The sequence below is a fragment of the Citrus sinensis genome, chromosome 5 (genome assembly GCF_022201045.2).
Source record: "Citrus sinensis cultivar Valencia sweet orange chromosome 5, DVS_A1.0, whole genome shotgun sequence".
NCBI classification, from domain to species: domain Eukaryota; kingdom Viridiplantae; phylum Streptophyta; class Magnoliopsida; order Sapindales; family Rutaceae; genus Citrus; species Citrus sinensis.
The window spans coordinates 19,341,819-19,364,192 of NC_068560.1; the positions used below are offsets into that span (position 1 = coordinate 19,341,819).

Consider the following 22,374-nt stretch of genomic DNA (forward strand, 5'->3'; position numbering starts at 1 on the left):
TTTGAATATTCTCCTAATTTAATCTTTTCTAATATTATAATAAAGAGATTTGGACAAGTGTTATTTTAATAATCTAATAGATAATATTTACTTTATTTTTTTCTTTCGTTATTAAATACAAAAACACTAATAGACAAAAAAAAAAGACTTAACTCTTTTTATATTTTTAATTTTTATTTATTTCCTTTTATTGCTTTCCTAGCAATGTTCAGCTTTTAACTCTACAACATCCATAACCTTAACTTTGGAAATAAAAGAGAATACGCGAAAGTATAGGTAGGAGAAAGACTTCATTGAAATCAAACGAATTGGGCAACGTTAGATTTTTCTTTAAAATTCTCATGAGATATTAATTAGTATTGTCGTTGCTGTCTGTCTACTTCTAATCTCAACCAATATCTTATCAAAGCTTGATTTGGTCAATCTAAATAATTATAATCGATGATTGGATATTGTTGAAGGGCGGCCCTAAGGATGAGAGAGGGGATGTGTGCGCAAGCCACATGTGTGAAGAAAAAGAAAAAGGCAAGAGTGAAGATGACGACGATCAAAATCCTGTTTGATTTCTTTTTCTAATAATTTTAGTTAATCTGCTATTGTTAGTTCTAAAATGTTAGTTAGCAACAAAATGACATGTTTTTGTGTTTAATAAGGAAAAAGTAAATAATAGATTTTCTATAGGATTCTTAGAATGGATTAGATTAGACTATGGAGAGAAATATTTTTGAGAATATTAGTGTTGAGTTATTCTAATGTCTTTAATAGTAAATTCAATTAAGACTATTTTAGTAATATAATTTTTTTATTGAAATTAGAGTGTTCAATTAAGAGTATTCAATTAACTCTGGATTCTTTTTTTTTTTTTTTTTTCCAACACTGATATGGTTATGTTCTGTGTATTTATATACAATTTAATGTTTACATACAAGTTAAATTAGATCAATTTAATATTTATATACAATCCTTCAAGTCGTAACTCAATTTTATGGAGGTTTATACATCTTTCAACGATCAATTTAATATTTATATACAAACCTCCGCATCTTTCAACGATCTCATCCGCTGATTTTTTTGTATTCCTGCTCTTTCACTTCAATAATTTTTTGTATTATTCCATATCTTTCACTTTAATAACCCAAAAGCTTTCCTCTGTTTCAACCCAAAAGCTCAAATTCCTTTTTTCAATCGAAATAAAACGTAGCCACAAAACCCTAATTCACCACACCAATTTATCTCTGCCCGGTATTCATTTAAACCCTACCTCGCGGTTCAATGTCATTCAATACGATTGCAGATGCCGTTTCAACTTGTCATTTAGTTAGCGCCATCCAGTTCTCTATGGTAAGCCTTAACCCTAAGAACTAATCGACTGTGGTAGCACGTTTCTTGTTAGGAGTGGGGATACATTATTTGAATATATGAATTGGGTGATGTTAGTGATTCATTCCCCTATTTGTCGTGAATTGAGATTTGTGTATAATGCTCGTAAGATTGCTAAAAATTGCATATTTTGTATTGTTCCAGTTGAATTTCTTGCTTGTGGAAGATAAAACAAAAGTTCAATTTCATGTTGATTTGATTCTTCTTTTTCTTCTTTTTTTTTTCTTCTTTATAGTCACGCTCTGGCTTTGGTGCAATGCTTAGTGCAGTTTATGGTTTCAAGATTAAGTCACGTTTATTTGATGGCATCGATTCCATCCTTGAGGATTGGATTGTTGATCAAATGCACATAGTAAGCTCTTCTTATTTTATCTCAGTTTTAATTTTCTTTTATTATCTGCCTCTACCTGAAAATGGACGTGTTTTACTAGTAAGCATAGACTTTGTTTATTTAATTGATATTTTAATTTTATGTATAAGAATGGAGGTTTATTTTGAAAAAAAAAAAAAGAAAAAAAAAAAAGATTCTGTTGAAGCTAATTAGTACTGAATTTTTTTGGTGGTGCGACCAGAGGTGGAAACAGGGTATGAAAATGTGTTGCTGGTGAGGTTGCTGCTTAAGATGAGAATGCATTCTTTTCAAAAATCCTTGGTAGGTGTGATCTAATTATATTTGATGGAATATTAAATGGCTAAAAATCTGTCATACGTTCAAACTTTGTTTGTGTTTGGAAGAATGGTGTTGACTGTATATTCGTTTGGAAGAATGGTGTTGATTGTATATTCATTTGCTTAGCCTTTTGACAGATGGATTTGAAACTGACGACAAATGTGATTCAATTTACAAGGTTTTCGAGGGGCTCACAGTGGAAGGGATATTGAAGAACTGGTCTAAGATAAAGCCTATGATTGTGAAAGATTGGAGTGAGAATATAAATGCTCGTTTAAATCTCATTGGCAAGGTCAGAGATGAATGGATAGATAAGGATTTATTTGACTACTTGGACTGGTGCTAATAGGTATTTTAGGCAAGCTTTTTGAGATAACACTGAGCAAGTTATACTACTAGTTTGCACATGATGATCAAAACTCTCAAAAAGTAAAATAAAATAAATTATTAACTTTTACTTATCTTTTGCATAGCAATCAATGTGGTGCTTGTTCTGTGACAACTTTGATAATCTACGTAATTATTGGTTAGCATTTGGACCAAAAAAGTTCTTATGATTTACATGTTTTGTAGAAATGCATGAACCTTAAATGTGCTGATCAGGGAGTTTAATTATTGCACCTTGAAATTCATTTATTGTTAACTAATTGGCTTTCCTTTGCATAAAGCCGCTTATAAGGCTTGAGTGGACGTCTTTATGGGCATATTATTTGTATTTCTATATGCATGCCTTTATCACTTAATGTGCTGCTTTTATTTCTTTATGCATGCCTTTATCATTTAATGGCCAGCTCCCTCTCCTCTTTTGTAATTTGAATAGTAGTATGGGCCTCCATTTTACAAATCTTTAACATTTTTTGCTGTAAATTAATTTTTCTTTCAAATATTTTGGAGGTCATTGGAATTCCTGTAGGTCTATTTACCAGATTTTAGTATGTTTAAGGTTTTAATTTTGCTTAAACTTTAATTTTTCTGAAAGATTGTAGTATTGATCCTTAAAGAAAGATCATGCTACTTCAAATTATTTTGAAGTGTTGCCAGTTATAGCCTTACATAACAAATTCCATTTGTCTGGAAATTTATTGATAGCTGTTACAGCAGCATATTTTATGACTCTACTTCTTAGTTATGTAAGTTCATTATGTTTAGGTCAGAGGCAGTCAGCTGTGGGGAATCGATATATACACAGATGACTTTGATCTTGTTGCTGGTATGTGGTTCTATGAATAATTGTGTTTGCCTCACTGTTTTTGTTTTATGAGATCTATAATTGATCTTGGGATATTACTTTCTAGTCCTCATGCAAGCAAGTTACTACCTTCCCACTGCATCTCCTCCTTTATCTGCTATTCAAGAGTTGCGTGCCATAATCTGGTGTTACCTCTGCAAGATTGTGAATGAATATAATGCCTCTAAATTTATTTTATACATAATGCTGATGCTGAATAATATATTGTAGCTCCTGTCATATTCTACTTTGACTTTTCATATTCTGTTTCATATAAAAATCTTATTCAACTTTAGTTGTTCATGAGCAAATGTCACATGTATAAGCCCAAATGATGTTTAAAGGTAGCGCGGCTACCTTTAGTTTGAGCTTACAATGGATGAAAAAGAAATTGAAACTGATATTTTGCTGTTTTTCTGATTTTTCAAAGTATTTTAGATCCTGAGTTTTGTTTGGACTTGATGGTTATAGATTGTGTCTAGATTTGTTAAGTTGTTTCCAACACCTCGTGCCAAATGAAAGCACAATCTTTCTGATTCAGATGTCTTGTTAATTATGCTTCATTTTTTCGTTAAAGATTGGATGGTTGCATGGATTGATGGAGTTGGAGTTCAACCAATAATTCTAATTTTTTGGACTTAAAATGCCTTTTTCTTCTGTATAAAAACTTTAGTAAGTGCTATTGAGTTGACAGAGGTTGAATACTTACAGGTTGTTTCACACTTTTTAATAGTTTTACATATATGAATTTCTGTTTTTTGAATTGCAGAAAGGAGGTGGAACTATTGATTTGGAGCCTTATCTTACTCACTCATCGACAATGGAGCCTATCCTCGCTTCCACTCATCGACAATGGAGCCTATCCTCGCTCCCATGGCAGTGGAACGGACAACAACTACTAGGGCTGCAACATCAGTTGGTTTGGGTCTGTTTTGAGTTTATTTTCATTTATTTGGCTATGTTTTGATAGCGAATTTTGATATGTCAATATAATGTGTAATTGTTTTGGGTTGAGCTGGTAATTATGCTGGATTAGATTGGTTTGGTTTTGGTGCTTCTCTGATGGAACACTGCTTTTTTTAGAAATTTTGAATGTAATATGAGACTACATTTAGTTTAATTGAACACTGCATCTAGTCTAATTACTAGAAGTGTGGCATTTGGTTTGGTTTATCCGATATTCTCCAGAATTTCACTTGCATCTGGTTTTGTTGCATATGTTTGCTTGCATTTGATGGCAGTAGCAGACTGTTTGGTTTTGTGACATTTGATGGCTGTTTGGTCTGTTCTTGGTGTTGATTTAAGATTGTTCCTGTTGTGCTGATGTTAATTGCAGGTGCTTGAATCAGCTAGGGTTGCTGGTTTATTCAGATGGTTGACTCAGGCGTTGTTACTGGTTAATTCAGGTGGCTGACTCAAGTTGTTCGTTTAACGTTAGGAAGCAAATTAAGAATTAATGAAGTATTCATTTAACTATAATTATTGTAGTTATTTTATTTCATAACTGAATTATAATCTATGATACTTGTGAACAAATTAGAGAATTTTTATATATGAATTATATATGTGTGTGTATGTACATTTTGCTATTTATATAATAATTTAAAGAATATATTTCAATTCCCACAAAAAAAAAGGCTCCAATTTCAATAATTCCCGCCAAATAATTAAATTTTTTTAATTTACCGCCAAAATGTATCTTAAAGAAATGTTAGTTATTCTTGCTAGATTTAACAAAAATAATTTGTAGGATTAACATTTAATTAAATAATTAAATAATTTTATTATTCCAATTAAATATTGAAATACAAGTGTGCAACCCAAGAGGGGGGGTGAATTGGATTTTTAAAAATTATCCCAACAAATCCACACAACAAGCAATCTAATGTCTTAACAATAATTGAAAACAATAAGTTCAATAATGGCACAATAATTAAAGAGTAAGGGAGAAGAGAACAAACTCAAGGATTTTTACGTGGTTCGGCAATCCCCGCCTACGTCCACGCCTCCAAGCACACCGGGCTTGAGGATTTCACTATCCAAGCCTTTCCAAGGCTTCAACGATTACAATTGACTTCGAGGTGTCAATAAACCTTTACAACAAAGAGATTATCTCCCAATCTCTTCACTCAAGTGTCTCACACACTCAAACTCTTACAAATGAAATGAAGAAATGAAAGTTACAATCAAACTCACTCAATGAGTAGATATTCAAAGATGAAGAGCAATGAATGATTCAATATTTTGTGTTTTGCAAGTTGTAAGCTCAAGATATCATGTGTGCCTTTTGTTGTTGCTTGTTGGAGAGATTCAAAATGAGTTGGATTTGAGTTCTTATAGCTTGAGCTCGAAAACTAGCCGTTACTCACATTCTGGGATATCCGGTTTGCCGTTTTATGGAATCCGGTAAGCCGGATTTATGTTACCGTTAAGGCAAAATTCAAAATTTTGCCTAACCGGCTTGCCGGATTCGGAATCCGGTAAGCCGTTTTCGTTCTGGTGCTTACTGCCCCGAATTCGGCTTGCCGTTTATCAGTAACCGGTAAGCCGCTTGCTACAGTAACATGCTACAGTGAAATATTTCCCATATTTTCAGTTTGACCCCAAAACTTTATAAAAACTGTAGTATGGCCCAAAACGTTATGAAACTTTGCAAATAGGTCTAATTTCAGAATTTTTAAATAATGCTTCGTTAATCCCAAAACTTTCTGAAATTATGACTTTGCCCAAATTTTTTGAAATTACAGAATGACCCAAAAACATTTAAATAGTTTCAAAGAGGTCCAAAACCAAAAATTCAAGCAATACTTGTTTATTTCAAAGTTTTCAAAATTCTTTCAATTAAACCATAAACTTTGAAGAACAACCAATTTCATAAAATCATTTTTCCATTAAATATGAAACATTTATAATGTGAAAATAATGATTTATTTAAAAAGAATAAAAACAATCAATTTCATAAAATCTTTTTTCCATTAAATATAAAACATTTATAATGTGAAAATAATGATTTTATTTAAAAAGAATATTAAATAATTTGGGCTTAAAAGATTAATTATTCTTAACTTTGTTTGTTATCATCAAAATCAATATTATGGAAACATATATGTTAACAATCTCCCCCTTTTTGATGATGACAAACATTTCATGTATTTAAAGAATGATTCCACAAATTGCTCCCCCTAAATATAATCTTCTTTTACAATTTGCCAATTAGCTAAATTAATGATTTAAATACATGGATTTTTCTCCCCCTCATCATCAAAAAGAAAAACTTAATTGGCAAAGACAAAAGTAGCAAATTTTTATAGATTTGAAAACATGTATTCTTCTCCCCCTTCATCATAAAAAAAAAGTTAAGGAAAAGAATAAAAAATAGCAAATTTGTTACCCATGTTGTTTGAGTAAAAATTTTGAAAGAATCTCCCCCTAACAACAAGCATCACCTCAAATACAAGATTAGTGATATCACTTCCAAAATATCATATAAAACATTGTAATCAAATCATCATCATATCTTAAAAATCATCAAAATCATCATCATAATCAAATATCAATTATCAAAACAATTACTCAAAATGCATATTATTCTCCTCCTTTTGACAACATAGAAATGATATATCCTTTGTCTCCCCCTTTGGACAACCAAAAAGTTCAAAATGCATATTATTCAAAAACATATTATATGCTCCCCCTAAATATATGGCTAATTTAAAAATATAACCAAAATGATTTTATCCAAAAACAAATCATATTTATCTCCCCTTAAAAAATGAACAAATTTTCAAATACACAACATGGTTAAAAACACTCCCATATAAGCTTAAACAATAATAACCAACCAACAACTTCTTCAATTCATCAAGCAACGCACATATAATCATCAATTACCAAAATCATCAAGAAATCAAATCATTCCAAGTTTATGCCGAATTTTTGAAAATTCTTCTTCGCAAAGGGGTTTTGATTTCTTTACCAAATTGGCATGCATATTATCAAATATTCAAGCTCCATAATTATCAATCACATTTTATAAATAAAGACAACTAAACTCATCAAATATCTAATGTGACATTTCAAAAAAAAAAAATTTTATATGCTTAAAATTCTCGAAGTATATGTATTTCTCTCCTTTTTGATATTATTTAAAGCAAGTAATGCATATTTGACAATACATCAATAAAGTACAAAAAATGCATCCATTCACCAATCATAGATTGCATAAGATCAAACTTCATCAAATACAATATAATCATCAAAGCACATTCTTTATTATCAAAACTTAAGTACAACATAAGTACATAATGGCAATATATAAATAATCAAAATCAATATATGCCATTATAGATCATCAAAATCAACATAGCTAAAAAGCCATCATTATGAACTAAAGAACAAGTGATCAAATCCGTTATTACAAATGCTCACATATATTTTTAAGTGATGATCTAGTAGTTACTCCTTGTGATGGATCTTCCAAAATTAAGTTTTTAAGGTGAGAAGAAACATATAATTCAAAATCATAGCAAACATCCATATAATCCAAAATGCAAAATAAAAGAAAAATAAAATAGTAAATGAAATGTTGGTGTGTCCAAATACAAGTATAAAAGATTACTTGTGAGTTTTATAATGAAAATAGATTTTAAAGATGATTTTAGACACAAGAATGGATGTGGATAATTTATATGAATCAATTTGGATTGAAAAAGAATGAGAATGATGGATTTTGGCATGAAATCAAGTGAGGAGTAAACGGGTTTTAGAGAGAGACAAGAAACGGTTTGCCGAATGGAGGAGGAAGAAGATGAATAGCTTAAAAGGGTCACGAATCCGGCTTGCCGGATCTTGCTAACCGGCTTGCCAGTTAATGGGCAGCAACTCACCATTTCATAAACGGCTTGCCGGTTCGCTTGGGAAACAAAAATCCGGAAATCCGGTTCTAGGTCAGAGAGTTGAAATCCGAAAACGGCTTGCCGAAACACAACATCCGGTAGACCGGATATGGAGCCGAGAGACATAACGCGAAAACGGCTTGCCGGTTTTGGAGAACCGGTAGGCCGGTTGTGAGGCAGAGATGAAGCAAAGCAAAACCGGTTTACCGAATTGAAAATCCGGTTATCCGAAAGTTGTCCCGAGAGCACCCAAAGCTAATCCGGTTTTCCGGATTGAAAATCCGGTTATCCGGAATTTGTTCCGAGAGAAATTAATAAGAAAGAATGTTTTTCCGGATGAATAGAAAGGGAATGTTTGCTAGCTCCTATGCTTGTACTACTCACACCATTTTATTTATGGCCTTAAAATTTGATTAATTTTAAATCATTTTGAGATTTAAAACTTTTCAATAAGCCATTTAATACAAGAGACATAAATGCATACAAGACCAAGCATATGAAATCGTATCAAACAATGATGTTAATTTTATAAATGAATGATGATATAACACAATTAATGGCATATGAATTCACACATATATAAGAGATGGACAATGATGATAGACAATTAAGAAGATGAAATCATAGACTATGCAATCATCAAAATCAAACAAAGACATCATGATAAATCACTCAATATTATACACAATGATAATTCCATCATGTAAACATACAAGCATACTTTCGCAATTTCATTTATCATGATTCATTCAACAAAATTAATATGGCAAGAATTGTTACCAAAATAATTAAATCATCTTGCCTCATCTTTTTCTCCTAGCTCATACTCAAGTGATTATCCTCACAAGCTTCATCAAGGAACTCTCCACCATTCCTTGTTTGTGGTACCTACAAAAGAATATTCACGTTGTGCCCTTTGGTACCCAAATGCTCTTGGGTCCTTGAGTGTTAGCAATGGTTCCTTTTGGAACCCAAACACATTTTACTCCATAATATACTTTTCTTTTAATTGGACATCTATTCTTCATATGACCATTTTGATTGCAATAATGACATACAATTTGATCATTTGTGGAGGTAGCCTTAACAAAATAATTCTTATAATATTTTTGTTTCAAGTAAGGCTTATACCCAAGTCCTCCTTTATCAAACACACATTTTTGTGAATTAATCAAGTTATCCAACATCTTTTGCCCATTTGTAAATTTTAAGACAATCTCATTTAATTCATTGCTCTTCTTCTTAAGCATTTCATTTTCCTTTTTCAAGTCATCTATGTGATATTTTAGATGCTCATGTGAAGTGCTAGATTTCTCATTTGATAATTCAACTCTATGATGCAATGTTTTGTTCTCTAATTCTAGGCATGTAATCTTTGCACATAGAGATTCATTTTCATTTTTGAGCTCTACCATTTTCTTTTTAAGACATGCATTCTTTTTACCAATTTTTATCCAATTATCATGCAATTCATTAAAAGCATCATATAATTCATCATAAGTAAAAAGATCATTTACCTCATCAAGATCATCATCCGATTCATCTCCAATTGCCATGAGAGCTAGATTTGTCATTTCTTGATGCTCTTCATCATCACTTGTTTCCTCATCGCTATCATCCTATGTGGCTACCATTGCTTTCTTCTTGAGCTTGTTGAGAAGAGGACATTCCGTTCTTATATGGCCAAGCTTCTTGCACTCATAACATTTGATTAATTCATTCTTCTCCTTTCGGTTCTTGAGGTCTCTAAATTTTCTTCGCTCACCGGATTTCTTAAAAAGTTTTCTGAACCTCCTAGCCAGCATATCCATCTCTTCCTCATCCAGTTTGCTTTCCTCATCACTCTCATGTTTCGAGGCTTTGAGAGCAATGTTTTTCTTCTTCTCCTCATTGCCTCTTTCGGCTGCCAAGTCTTCCTCATAAGAAATAAGAGAGCCAATTAAATCATCAATAGGTAATACATTTAAATCCTTGGCTTCCTCAATGGCAATCCTTTTTTGTCTCCATTCCTTAGGAAGTGACCTAATGATTTTCTTGACTTTCTCGTTATTTGAAAAAGTTTTCCCTAGGGCTCTTAGAGTGTTCACTATGTCCGTAAATCTAGTATACATAGAGTACACATTTTCATTTTGTTCCATTTGGAACATTTCGTATTGTCGAGTGTATCTACTTATTTTAGATTCTTTCACTTGGTTTGTGCCTTCATAGACAACTTCAAGTTTGTGCCAAATCTCATTAGCACTTTCGCAACTAGACACTCTATGAAACTCTTTCTTATCTAATGCACAAAACAAGGCATTCATGGCCTTGGAATTTAGAGAAGCTTTTCTCTTTTCGAATTCATTCCAATCCCGTGAAGGTTTTGGAATATCTTCTCCGACTTCATTTTTAGTCAAAGGCATGAAAGGACCATCATTAATGATTTCCCAAATTTCATAATCTAAGGCTTGCAAGTAAATTCTCATCCTAATTTTCCAATATGGGTAATCGTTTCCATCAAAGTAAGGTGGTCTAATTGTGGATTGTCCTTCCCTAAATGTTGAGTCATATTGGGTTGTTATTGATCTTTAGCTCTAGACGGTTAAGTCTAAACAAGAGCACCTCGCTCTGATACCAAATGAAATACAAGTGTGCAACCCAAGAGGGGGGGTGAATTGGATTTTTAAAAATTATCCCAACAAATCCACACAACAAGCAATCTAATGTCTTAACAATAATTGAAAACAATAAGTTCAATAATGACACAATAATTAAAGAGTAAGGGAGAAGAGAACAAACTCAAGGATTTTTACGTGGTTCGGCAATCCCCGCCTACGTCCACGCCTCCAAGCACACCGGGCTTGAGGATTTCACTATCCAAGCCTTTCCAAGGCTTCAACGATTACAATTGACTTCGAGGTGTCAATAAACCTTTACAACAAAGAGATTATCTCCCAATCTCTTCACTCAAGTGTCTCACACACTCAAACTCTTACAAATGAAATGAAGAAATGAAAGTTACAATCAAACTCACTCAATGAGTAGATATTCAAAGATGAAGAGCAATGAATGATTCAATATTTTGTGTTTTGCAAGTTGTAAGCTCAAGATATCATGTGTGCCTTTTGTTGTTGCTTGTTGGAGAGATTCAAAATGAGTTGGATTTGAGTTCTTATAGCTTGAGCTCGAAAACTAGCCGTTACTCACATTCTGGGATATCCGGTTTGCCGTTTTATGGAATCCGGTAAGCCGGATTTATGTTACCGTTAAGGCAAAATTCAAAATTTTGCCTAACCGGCTTGCCGGATTCGGAATCCGGTAAGCCGTTTTCGTTCTGGTGCTTACTGCCCCGAATTCGGCTTGCCGTTTATCAGTAACCGGTAAGCCGCTTGCTACAGTAACATGCTACAGTGAAATATTTCCCATATTTTCAGTTTGACCCCAAAACTTTATAAAAACTGTAGTATGGCCCAAAACGTTATGAAACTTTGCAAATAGGTCTAATTTCAGAATTTTTAAATAATGCTTCGTTAATCCCAAAACTTTCTGAAATTATGACTTTGCCCAAATTTTTTGAAATTACAGAATGACCCAAAAACATTTAAATAGTTTCAAAGAGGTCCAAAACCAAAAATTCAAGCAATACTTGTTTATTTCAAAGTTTTCAAAATTCTTTCAATTAAACCATAAACTTTGAAGAACAACCAATTTCATAAAATCATTTTTCCATTAAATATGAAACATTTATAATGTGAAAATAATGATTTATTTAAAAAGAATAAAAACAATCAATTTCATAAAATCTTTTTTCCATTAAATATAAAACATTTATAATGTGAAAATAATGATTTTATTTAAAAAGAATATTAAATAATTTGGGCTTAAAAGATTAATCATTCTTAACTTTGTTTGTTATCATCAAAATCAATATTATGGAAACATATATGTTAACAAATATGTCATGTTTATACGTCATACAATAGTCATGAATGGGAAGTATTAGTTACATATTTTTCCTTGGGATTTCAGGCAAATGAAAAAAAGATTGAGAATGGTTTCAAGAGGACAGGTGGATGATAAGTATTCATTTTTGTATATTTGGCTAGTGGATTTTTATGGTATTGATCTTTTTTTTTTTTTAAATTTTCAATTAGTTGCAGCCCTAGAGGAAGAGCAGGCTGATCAAATTGATTTGTCTTGTTTTTCGGGCAATCTACGACACGATGATCGTGATAATGCTCGTGACTGCTGGAAACTTTCTGATGGAAATAACTTTAGAGTTCGTAGCAAGCATTTTTGTTATGACAAAACAAAGGTTCCCCCATATTTTGTTTGTTTGTTATGGTATTTATATATCCTGCATAGGCTAGGTAGACAGGTTATGATGTAGTTTGGTTGGCTCTTCTTGTGCTTTGTGCAATTTGTAACTGCAGATACCTGCGGGAAAACATTTAATGGACCTTGTTGCTGTTGATTGGTTCAAAGACACAAAGAGAATTGACCATGTAGCTAGGCGTCAAGGCTGTGCTGCACAAGTAACTATTCTTTTCTTTTTATTTTTCCTTTTCCATTGATGCATTAGGAGAAAATATTGCCTGTGAGATACTACAATGTAAATAACTTCTCATGGTTCATTGAATCTATAACACACTGACCCTCTTCTAAAAAACGTAGGTTGCTTCTGAAAAAGTACTTTTCTCACCTTTAATCTTCAAGTAAGTTTGTTTCATCTCCCAATACATTAAGTTTCAAACTTATTGTATTGGGAGGTTGTATGGTTGTAACCTAAGCATCTGCAGGTTCCTGGTTCGACACATTATAGTATGGTATTTTATTTTGTCACAAGGCAATTGGTTATGGGATCACTTTTGCAACGGTTTGTTGATGGCGATGATGAGTTTCGCAATAGTAGGTTGAAACTTATTCCATCTGTTCCTAAGGTATCCATCTTGGCCTTCATGTATTAGGACTATATTAACGTATACTTACCCTTTACTGCATGGTACACTTCAATTTGTCCAAAGAAGGCATGCATTTAGGTGTAAATGTATTGATGGGTAGTACCTTCAAACTTCATGTCCTTTTTACCCTCTTGAATTTGTTTTGCACTTGTTCTTGATTTTAAGCACTGAATCATGCAGGGGTCATGGATCGTGCGCCAGAGTGTTGGAAGCACCCCTTGTTCATTAGGGAAAGTGGTTAATTGTAACTATATTCGCGGTCCCAAGTACTTAGAAGTAAATGCTCTTGGAATTTCTATAGTACATGAGATGTTCATCTTTCAAATAGCGTCCGATACCATTAACACGGTTTAACATTGTTCATCTTTTTGTAGATTGATGTTGACATTGGTTCTTCTACTGTTGCTAATGGAGTTTTGGGCCTTGTAATTGGTGTAATTACGACATTGGTGGTTGACATGGCTTCCCTTGTACAGGTATGTATGATTGTTTTTTTCCCCCACTTCTAAATGGACACAAGGGAAAAGACATGATTTTGAGATATTGCACTGCAATTTGCATTTTTGCATACTTGAATGTTCTCAGAATGGTATAATGCTTCGTGTGTGTCTTCTTTATCTTGCTCTTCTGTATGCAGGCAAATACTACAGATGAATTACCGGAGCGGCTGATTGGTGCTGTACATGTTTCTCATATAGAACTCAAGTCTGCTGTTGTCCCAAAGTTGGAACCAGAGATATCATGACTCTGGTTTCATTTCACCTCAACTGTGTTTTTTTTTTTTTTTAAATTAAAAAAACATTTGTTTTAGGTATACATACATGTATTTTGATCCCATTTTCATGGGAATTTTGCATTAAAAAATGAAGAATAGTGAATAGGAAATTTCTTGATTCTTTAGTTACTATTTTTGGTATGAGTGTAAATAGTAGTAAAGTTGGTTTCTACTCGCAAACAAGTGAACTGCTCGATTCCTGAGTGGTATCAACCAGTTTCCAACTTTTTAATATACACTAATTGTTATTGTTTAATAGCTACTACTATTAAAACTCAACAGCTAACAAAAATACTTAAAAAAAATGATTTTACTTCTTTCCACGAGATCTATAACATGGTCTTGACTTCACGAAATTCTTTTAATTTAAAGCGTGCTGGTGTGAGAAGGTCAGTTTGACGGATTAATTCTTTTTTAACAGTGGTCGAGATAATTTTACTATACTCAAAAATATTCTTATTCTGATAGTGCCATAAATGTTATGCTGTTTTCTTCGGCTAATGATCTTCTATCAGGAGAGGGTAGAAATCAAATGCTTAAAAGACCAATTGAAGGAATAATACAGACATTTAGGCAGAATCTCATCGAATATTGCATGAAACAGGAAACATCAATTCAAGTCCTTTCTTAAACGGAGAATGCATCAAACAAAATCCAAAGTGTCTTGCAAGTCTGTAGCATGAGCAAAAAATTATTCAAGTACAGAAGAATGAGCAAGCTAAATCATGTATAAGAGATTGGTCTGGTTCGGGATAGCTTCTTCACTGTACCTAAAGGGTTGGCTCAATCTCTTCTTTAGAATTCTGCAGATTTTGTAATTACTCATGTAAGCAAGCATACATTGCCACCATAAGAATAATAAAGCTAGAGTAATGATATGACCACCACCTCTTGTGCACAAACAATATTGTATAAACTAATGCGACATAATATGATTGGTTAAACAAAAACATTACATGGCCCTCATAATTATTATTATTATTATTATTATTATTATTATTATTATTATTATTATTATTATTATTATTATATATTTTCAGTCAACCAATCATATTATATCACATTAGTTTTTATAAAATAATTAGCTAAATAGCACCAAAACTTAATTGATACTCACCATTTCATTGAACAATTTTTTTATGGTGTCATTGAGGTTGCCTTCCCAACATCCTTCATCATCATCATCTTCTTCTTCGGTGACGTTCACTTTGTTTAGCATTGGTGTGTCTAAGAGTCCTTGAGAGAAGATCTTCATTTTTGGACACTGTCTCACAACTACTTGTTTCAAGGACGGGAATTCAAGAGCGTAATTACCTAAACAAAAGCTTGTTAGGCTTGGCAAAGAATCAAGTCCCAAGTACTCCAATTCCTTGAAAACATTGCAATCTTTCGCTTCTTCTCCAACCTGCAATTGTATGATTTGTTCTATCATTTTGCAATCAGCTATCATCATTCTTCCGAGATTCACTAGATTTTTAGATGCTGAGAGCGTCAACACATTTATCAACTCGTGACACTTTGATACTTTCAAAGCCTCAAGATTTTCCAAATGCCATGAAGGTGGTACTAATTTTTGCAACTTACTACATTCCGATATTTCTAGCCTTTCCAAGTTTGCAAACGCTTTGTTGGATTCGTCATTTTCCTTCCAGAGATGCTGCACTTTGTGTAATCCAGACAGTCTTAAATTCCCCAATTGAGGGAAAGCAACCTGAAAATCAACAAAATTAAGTTGTAAATGAAAATATGTATCCAATCTCTGCAGTCTTCCCCTGCATATTTTATGGACAAGATTAATCACGGCATTTTATATTTTATTTCCAAATTAGTATGCTTTGCAGTAGGATCCCAAATATAAGTATCAAATCGATTACCCTTTGAAACACATAAATGAAAACTGATACTAAATCCAATATGAATTAGCTAGGAAAACAGAGATGCGACAAGCATAATTGATACAGTTCATCACCTCATGTTACCAGTCATCGAAATAATTTAAGACTTTTTTAATTCATACTATAAAGTTAGTTAATAACTGCGGTTATATTGTTAAATCATATATAAATTAAGACGACGTGCAAAAAGATGTCATTAAATTTGATTTGATTATAATGAAATTACATATGTGCGAACGAAAGTGAAGGGAAAATAATAATAATGATTACCTTTTCTTCGAAGAGATGTTGTATTTGATTAGCTACCAAGAGGTTCTCTTCTGATTTTAATTTTTGAGGTTCCTTATTATCTGCTGTCATGTGCAGTACAAATGTAGAATTGGATGTGAATGTTTCCATATCAGGGCAATTCTCAATAATTAGATATTCCAACTTAGGCAGTTCAATTATATTCCCAGTGAAGTTGCAGAATCTTTTGAGTTTTGGAAGATCAATGAGCTTTAGGCTTAAAAGCCTAGGAAACAGGGGGCCTATATGTTCTTCCTTAGCACTTAGCTCTTCCAAATGAAGCACCTCTTCTAGTGAATCACAATTCCTCACTGCCAGCCATTCCAAATTGTTCAAGCACCGTAGCAGATTGGCAGGAATAGCACTCGACATATTCGTGCCGTCATCGACCACCAGCTCCGCTAAATTGTTGAAGAAGCTGACAGGCAGTGCTTGGCCATGCCATATTTCTTGCAAGCGTGGAAAATGCGAGAGTTGCAAACGGTTTATATCAAGGAATCCAATCTGCACAAACCAAAACAATTGAACCAGATATATAAATTTTTTTTTTTTGAAAGGCATTATATATATACACATTAAACTTACATTTTTTGTGTTTTAACTTCTAAAAATATATATACAAGGGAGGTGTATATGCTTAAATGTGCAAGTGAAGGGAGATGCATGAACAATTTGGGTGAATCGATTAACACATACCTTTTCGTCATAACACTTTTGTATAGTGGAATTAAGGTTATTGCCTTCCCAATGGTGTAGTTCACCCTCTTCCTTTTCAGTCACTTGCACTTTGCATGGCTTTGGAATGGATAAGATTCCCTGAGAAAAAGTCTTCATGTTCGGACAACGTATCATAGAAACTCGTTCCAATGATGGGAATTCAAGAGTGTAATCCTCCAAACAAAAGCCGGTAAGTGTTGGTAAATAATCAAGTATCAAAACTTTTAATTTGCTGAAAGCAATACGATTCTCCTTCACTTCTTCTCCAACATGTCTTATGATTTCTTCTATCTTATCACACCACGATACATTAAGATTCACCAGACTACTAGGAATTCCAACCTGAAAATAAGCAGAGAGTGTGTGTGTGTGTACGTTAAAAAAGTAAAAATGTAAGAATATCATTCAACAAGGTTCAAAGTATGTTTAAATCATACAATTATACATTTTATAAACATAACAAACCATGAAATGTCTACTAGATAATTTTTTGTTAAACAAAAAAGGCAACAAGATAAATAAATAAATAAAAGCCAGATAAACAAAAGATAATAAAAATGAATTTACACTATTTAGTATTAGGAACATAGAAAGAATTTAATGCAATTTCTAAATATTTTAGACTTATTTTGCATCTTGACGCCAGTTTTTAAACAAAATTTGCAAATTTCAACTATTCCTTTTGGGAAAAAAAAAAAAATCAACCAAAATGCCGCTTTTTCCCTTTTTCCTTGGTCCCTTTTTTTATGTATATTTAATTTTGGAAACAAAATTAAAGTGGATCTTTATTAAGTACTTCTAGACTCGAGGAAATTTCTTTACAATCAAGGATCAGTTGTAAATAATCATGAATTTGTGGTTAATTAATGGCATAATCAGTTCGTAACTAAACAAGAGATATTAATTAAATTTGAAGACTTTTCTTTTCTTTTTTTCTTTTTCCAATCGAAATGTGAAGAATTAAGGACAAGAGAAATATATAGATGAATTTGTGAACCTATAAGATGAGTGACTATCCTTTAATTTTTGAAAATTGTACTTGTTAAGATATGAGCAGAAACAATTAAATTGAATTATATTATGCTGTTGAATCGTGATTAAAAAAATTACATTGTTGATTCTAATGCTGGCGAACCTAAGAACTGGACTTAAAATGTAGATTTGAGAGTGGTGGTTCGAAGTACAATACTTGAAATAAATAATCAGTGGCTGAATATCATTTGTAAACCCAAAAATGGTTAAAATATTGTTGGATGTAATTTGAAAAAAAAAAAAAAAGATTCGAAATGAATACAGCAACCTTACCAATGGAGGAAAAATATTCATTAGGTTATCACACCCAATTATCTCCAAATTCTTCAATTTGCTGAAAGACTCCGAAGCAAGCTGGTGGTGCCATATTCTTCTCAAATTATGGATCGACCTAATATGTAATACCTCCAACCTAGGAAGTCGTACCTGGCAGTTAAAGATTAAATAACTAATTAATCAATTAATGGCATAATCAATTGATAACTAAATTAGAGGCGGATATTAACTAAATTTGAAGACTTAAGTAAGAGACAAATAAAATATTGTGACTAAAATAAATTTTTTTTTAAAAAAAACCTTTTCGTCAAAGAGAGGAGGTTGCATTTCAAAATGAATGGTGTCTTCTGGTGAGCTCGTGGAGATGAATCTTAACATATTACTGCAACTCTGAATCTCGAGCTTTAGCAAAGAAGGGAATTCAACAACTAAATCTGAATGAATGTGTCCCGTATTGGCAAAGCTTGTTAGCTCTGGAAGCCAATAGAGCCGCAGGAAGTGTAGTTTAGGAAAAACCTTTAATTCAATCAACTTTCCTTCATCTCTTCCTAACCACCCCGTCGTGTCGACTACCCCTTCCATTGACTTACAATCCCATATTTGAAGACGTTGGAGTTGCAAAAGACTATTAACCATAGAATACGAAAACAGATACTTCATACGATCACAACCGAACACGTGCAGCTTTGTTAAATTTTGACAACAGTACATTCCTTGATTATGATCGGCCCATAATTTTTTTATGTTTCTTAATCTCGTGAGATTCAATTTTTCTAAGCTCGGAAGAATAACCTGCAAAGAAAACCCGTACATTTTTGTTCCTTCAAGTACAACCGTCTAGTATAATATTCTTTTCATGATCGAAGATTAATCGTGATAATAAATTAATCAATTAATTATTGAACGGAAAATTATCACCTTTGGAGCAGGATCATCATCAGCAATGATTTCGTTGAATCCCAAAGAAGTTGTTGGTTTCTCCCTGTCGGGTCCTATAAACAAACAAAAACAATACACATAATTAATCTTTGTCGGTTTTTTTTTTTCAAAATAATTGAGGCGAAGTCCATAAATCCACCAACACTTAATTTCAACACTTACCAAAAATCATTTCCAGATCATCGCAAAGACTTATTAATACTTTTTGAAGCCGCAGTAGGTTTTTTGCCATGGAGAATGAGAAAAGATGCTTCAATTTGTGACAGGATTGTACTCCTATAATCCTTAAGTTGCTGAAAGATTGATCTTCTGTGAGTTGGCTGTTACATATTGTCTCCAAATTGTTCAAATAGCTAAGAAACAATGACTCCAGCAAGGGAAAGACTGTACAATGAACCCGTCCAACTGAACCGACAATATGCAAAATCTCAGAACAACTTTCTACACGAAGATGCTTCAATCGTGGAAAACCTTCCCCATCATCTAATTCATGAACAACATTCTGAACACCCTTAAGTTCGTATAGATTGATATCTTCAGTTTCCTTCAGTAACATTTTCATCCCATAATTCTCCAAAAGACTGCTAACATTTTCTAGCCCATGGAGCTTCATCAATCTTGATGTTTCAGAATTAACGGGCCAGATGTCCCACACTTCTCCTATGCATATCCTGTATCTTGACAATTCCACAAAGACCAAATCCTGCAGCAGAATTTGGGCATCCCGAACTTGTATCTCCAAAGTAGTTAGCTTTGACAACCCCTTCAACTCAGCAAGACTGGCGTTACTTCCTCCTTCAACCTTATCCCACTGCGAAAAGCTGTCACCCATATATAGTTCTTCCAATCGAGAAAATTTTGATATGACATTTGGTGCTATCACCATAAGGCTGCTACAATTGCTCAAATCTAGCAACAATAACCTCGTCAATTGTCCAATTTCAAGGGGTAACTGCTTAATGTCGGAATCTCGAAGGCTGAGAATCTCTAATTTCTTTAGCTGTCCAACTATTGCTATATCTTCTAGTCCGCAACCATCTAAACACAATGTTTGAAGGTTAATGAGGCGACCAAGTGATGAAGGTAATGAAGAGAAAGGAATTCTAGTAAGACTTAAAACTTTGAGTTCTTCTGTCCCTTCAAAAAAGAGGTCGGAAATTTGCATAGAGACAGGGGCTATGCCCTTTGCAAGCAACAAAAATAACTTGAGTTGGGGACATTCCAACCTTTCGGGAAGCTCTTGAATATCTTCGTAAGGTAAAGAAATAGCAATTGCACCTTTCTGTATGATATTTTCTATCTCTTCCTTCAAGTCAGTAACGTTTGGGATATTAAACATGAGCTTCTCTGTGGCAATTGATACAGCAACATCATGAATGATGTCATGCATTTTAACTTCATCTTCAGTATCGCCATCTAACAATAAGCATGAAGCTTTGAGATTGTCGATCAATGCATCCACTCTATTCCTTGCATCTTCCAATGTGTGAACATTTTTAAACAAACCCAAACCCATACCATATCTCAACAGGGAAACAACTTCTACAGGATTACCTTCACCAAACAGAGTACAAAGAAGGAACAAAGATTTTGCTTCATCACTTTCCAAGAAATCGTAACTCAATTTTATGGAAGAATACACATATGCATCCATACCACGAATTTCTCTTAGATTGGAACTTCTTAGCTGATTCAATGCATCCTTCCAAATGTTAAGACTCTTATTTTTCAGAGCACTTGCAACTGTTCTCAGTGCAACAGGCAATCCCCCGCATTTTTCAACGATCTCATCTGCAGTGGGTTGAAAATCATATGTTTTTTTTGAATCACCCACAATCTTCTCAAATAACTGCAATGCTTCATCTTTGGATAAAGCATCGATCCAGAAATTTTTCTGAGAATTCATATCATTGCACAATAAATCTCGACTTCGAGACGTCAATATTATTGTGCGTCTACTCCGATCGTCCTCTCTATCATAAGGAATTCCAACTTTATCGAACTCAAGTTTTGTCCAAATATTATCCAGTATAATGAGGAGCAGCTTCTCTTGCTTCAACCTTTGACACAGTCGAGAAGCTCTTTGAAATTCATTCTCATTCAAGTCAAATTCCATGCCTAAATCAAAAGCAAGTTTGTCTTGAATTTTATGATGATCTGGTGTCTGTGTTACCTCAGCCATAACGACCTTATCGAACAACTTATCTTCCATCACTTGCTTTCTAACTTGCTTGACTAGCGTGGTTTTTCCCACGCCGCCCATCCCGTAGACCCCAATTATTTTGAAACTATCATCCTTCAACGCATCCAAAACATCTTGAAATACTTTCGTTCTTGAATCGAACTCCTCGTAATCTTTCACTGGCATATATTCTGTACTCTTTGGAGCAGGACGGTAGGAAACACTAGAGAAGTTGCCTTTTCCCACGAGACTAGCGGCAGCTTCTGCGGCCTTTGCTGCTTGTTTACTAAGCTGGTAACGAGAAATCAAGTTGGGGAACAACCCTTTGAAGCAGGACTTCTTAGCTCTATCTTCATCATCAATGATGGATTTTGCAACCCCTTCACTGATGAATTCATCAACTTTATTTAGCCAGTCTATGACACCCTCATAAATCTCATCCCCTTGTAGTCTAGCATGATTAACAGGTTGTTGCACCGTTTCTCTTCTATATCCCAGCTGCTTCACTTGATCTTTCAGGCCATCTATGTAGCTCTGGTGCTTGAACACATAAGATATCTGCCGTATAATCGGTTTGAACAGTGACTTTGAACCTTCTGATACAATGCTGGAAAAAGCAGCCAGACCCACTTCTGCCATTGCCTGCTGCTTAACAAATCTAATAATATGTCAAAGAAAGGGGAAAGGAATAGAAATAAATTAAAATAAACTAGAGAGTGACAAAAAAGGAAAAGACAGCAAACAGAATCGCAAAATTGATCTTGAATCAACTGAAACATGAACAGAGCATTTTTTCTTCTTTCTTAAGGATCAGAATTTTTGCTATTAACAGAAACGTGCTTCAAGTGTCCCAAAAAAAAAAATGATAAATGAACAAGCCATAGAAATTTTATCTTGGAAAGTGGATGGAAATTAAGAAAGAAATGGTATAGAGATCAAGCATCAGAGATTATATTATTAAACGAAATTAATTGAAGGTTGTGGAAAACCTGTTTAATTATGGAAAGTTGATGAGCTTCTGTAATCGCCTTGAGTATTTAAGTGCAATTTTGATGAGCAAAAAGTTACTGTTACCTGCAGAGGAATGTAATTATAGAGAGCTTATGAGGTTAATGACAATGATTTGCAAAAGAAGAAGACTCAATCATGGAGCCCTT

At 33.4% G+C, this 22,374-nt stretch overlaps 2 protein-coding genes across 4 annotated transcripts in view; one reads left to right on the top strand and one right to left on the bottom strand.

Moving 5' to 3' along the window:
• The window catches only part of LOC112497571 (disease resistance protein At4g27190-like), a 98,124-nt gene extending 75,750 nt beyond the window's left edge, over positions 1-22,374 (bottom strand). The window contains exons 1-9 of one of the 3 annotated variants that reach the window (XM_052441594.1): positions 22,207-22,374; positions 19,198-21,875; positions 19,015-19,088; positions 18,397-18,888; positions 18,094-18,246; positions 16,768-17,130; positions 16,054-16,575; positions 15,006-15,599; positions 14,499-14,691 (exon numbers count right to left, since the gene is read on the bottom strand). In XM_052441594.1, the coding sequence (XP_052297554.1) occupies positions 14,659-14,691; positions 15,006-15,599; positions 16,054-16,575; positions 16,768-17,130; positions 18,094-18,246; positions 18,397-18,888; positions 19,015-19,088; positions 19,198-21,856 (4,890 nt within the window). In that variant the 5' untranslated portion in view covers positions 21,857-21,875; positions 22,207-22,374 and the 3' untranslated portion in view covers positions 14,499-14,658. Of the gene's footprint in view, positions 1-14,498; positions 14,692-14,905; positions 15,600-16,053; positions 16,576-16,767; positions 17,131-18,093; positions 18,247-18,396; positions 18,889-19,014; positions 19,089-19,197; positions 21,876-22,206 lie in introns of those variants that run through there. The other 2 variants (XM_052441595.1, XR_008054824.1) reach the window with 2 other exon arrangements.
• Positions 841-13,858, top strand: LOC127902313 (protein ENHANCED DISEASE RESISTANCE 2-like). Its single transcript, XM_052441178.1, has 12 exons — positions 841-1,341; positions 1,616-1,732; positions 2,229-2,342; positions 4,048-4,203; positions 4,615-4,684; positions 12,307-12,467; positions 12,586-12,687; positions 12,827-12,867; positions 12,999-13,092; positions 13,294-13,389; positions 13,488-13,589; positions 13,751-13,858. Exons 1-12 carry the CDS (start codon positions 1,273-1,275, stop codon positions 13,856-13,858), a joined length of 1,230 nt encoding a protein of 409 aa, XP_052297138.1. The 5' UTR covers positions 841-1,272.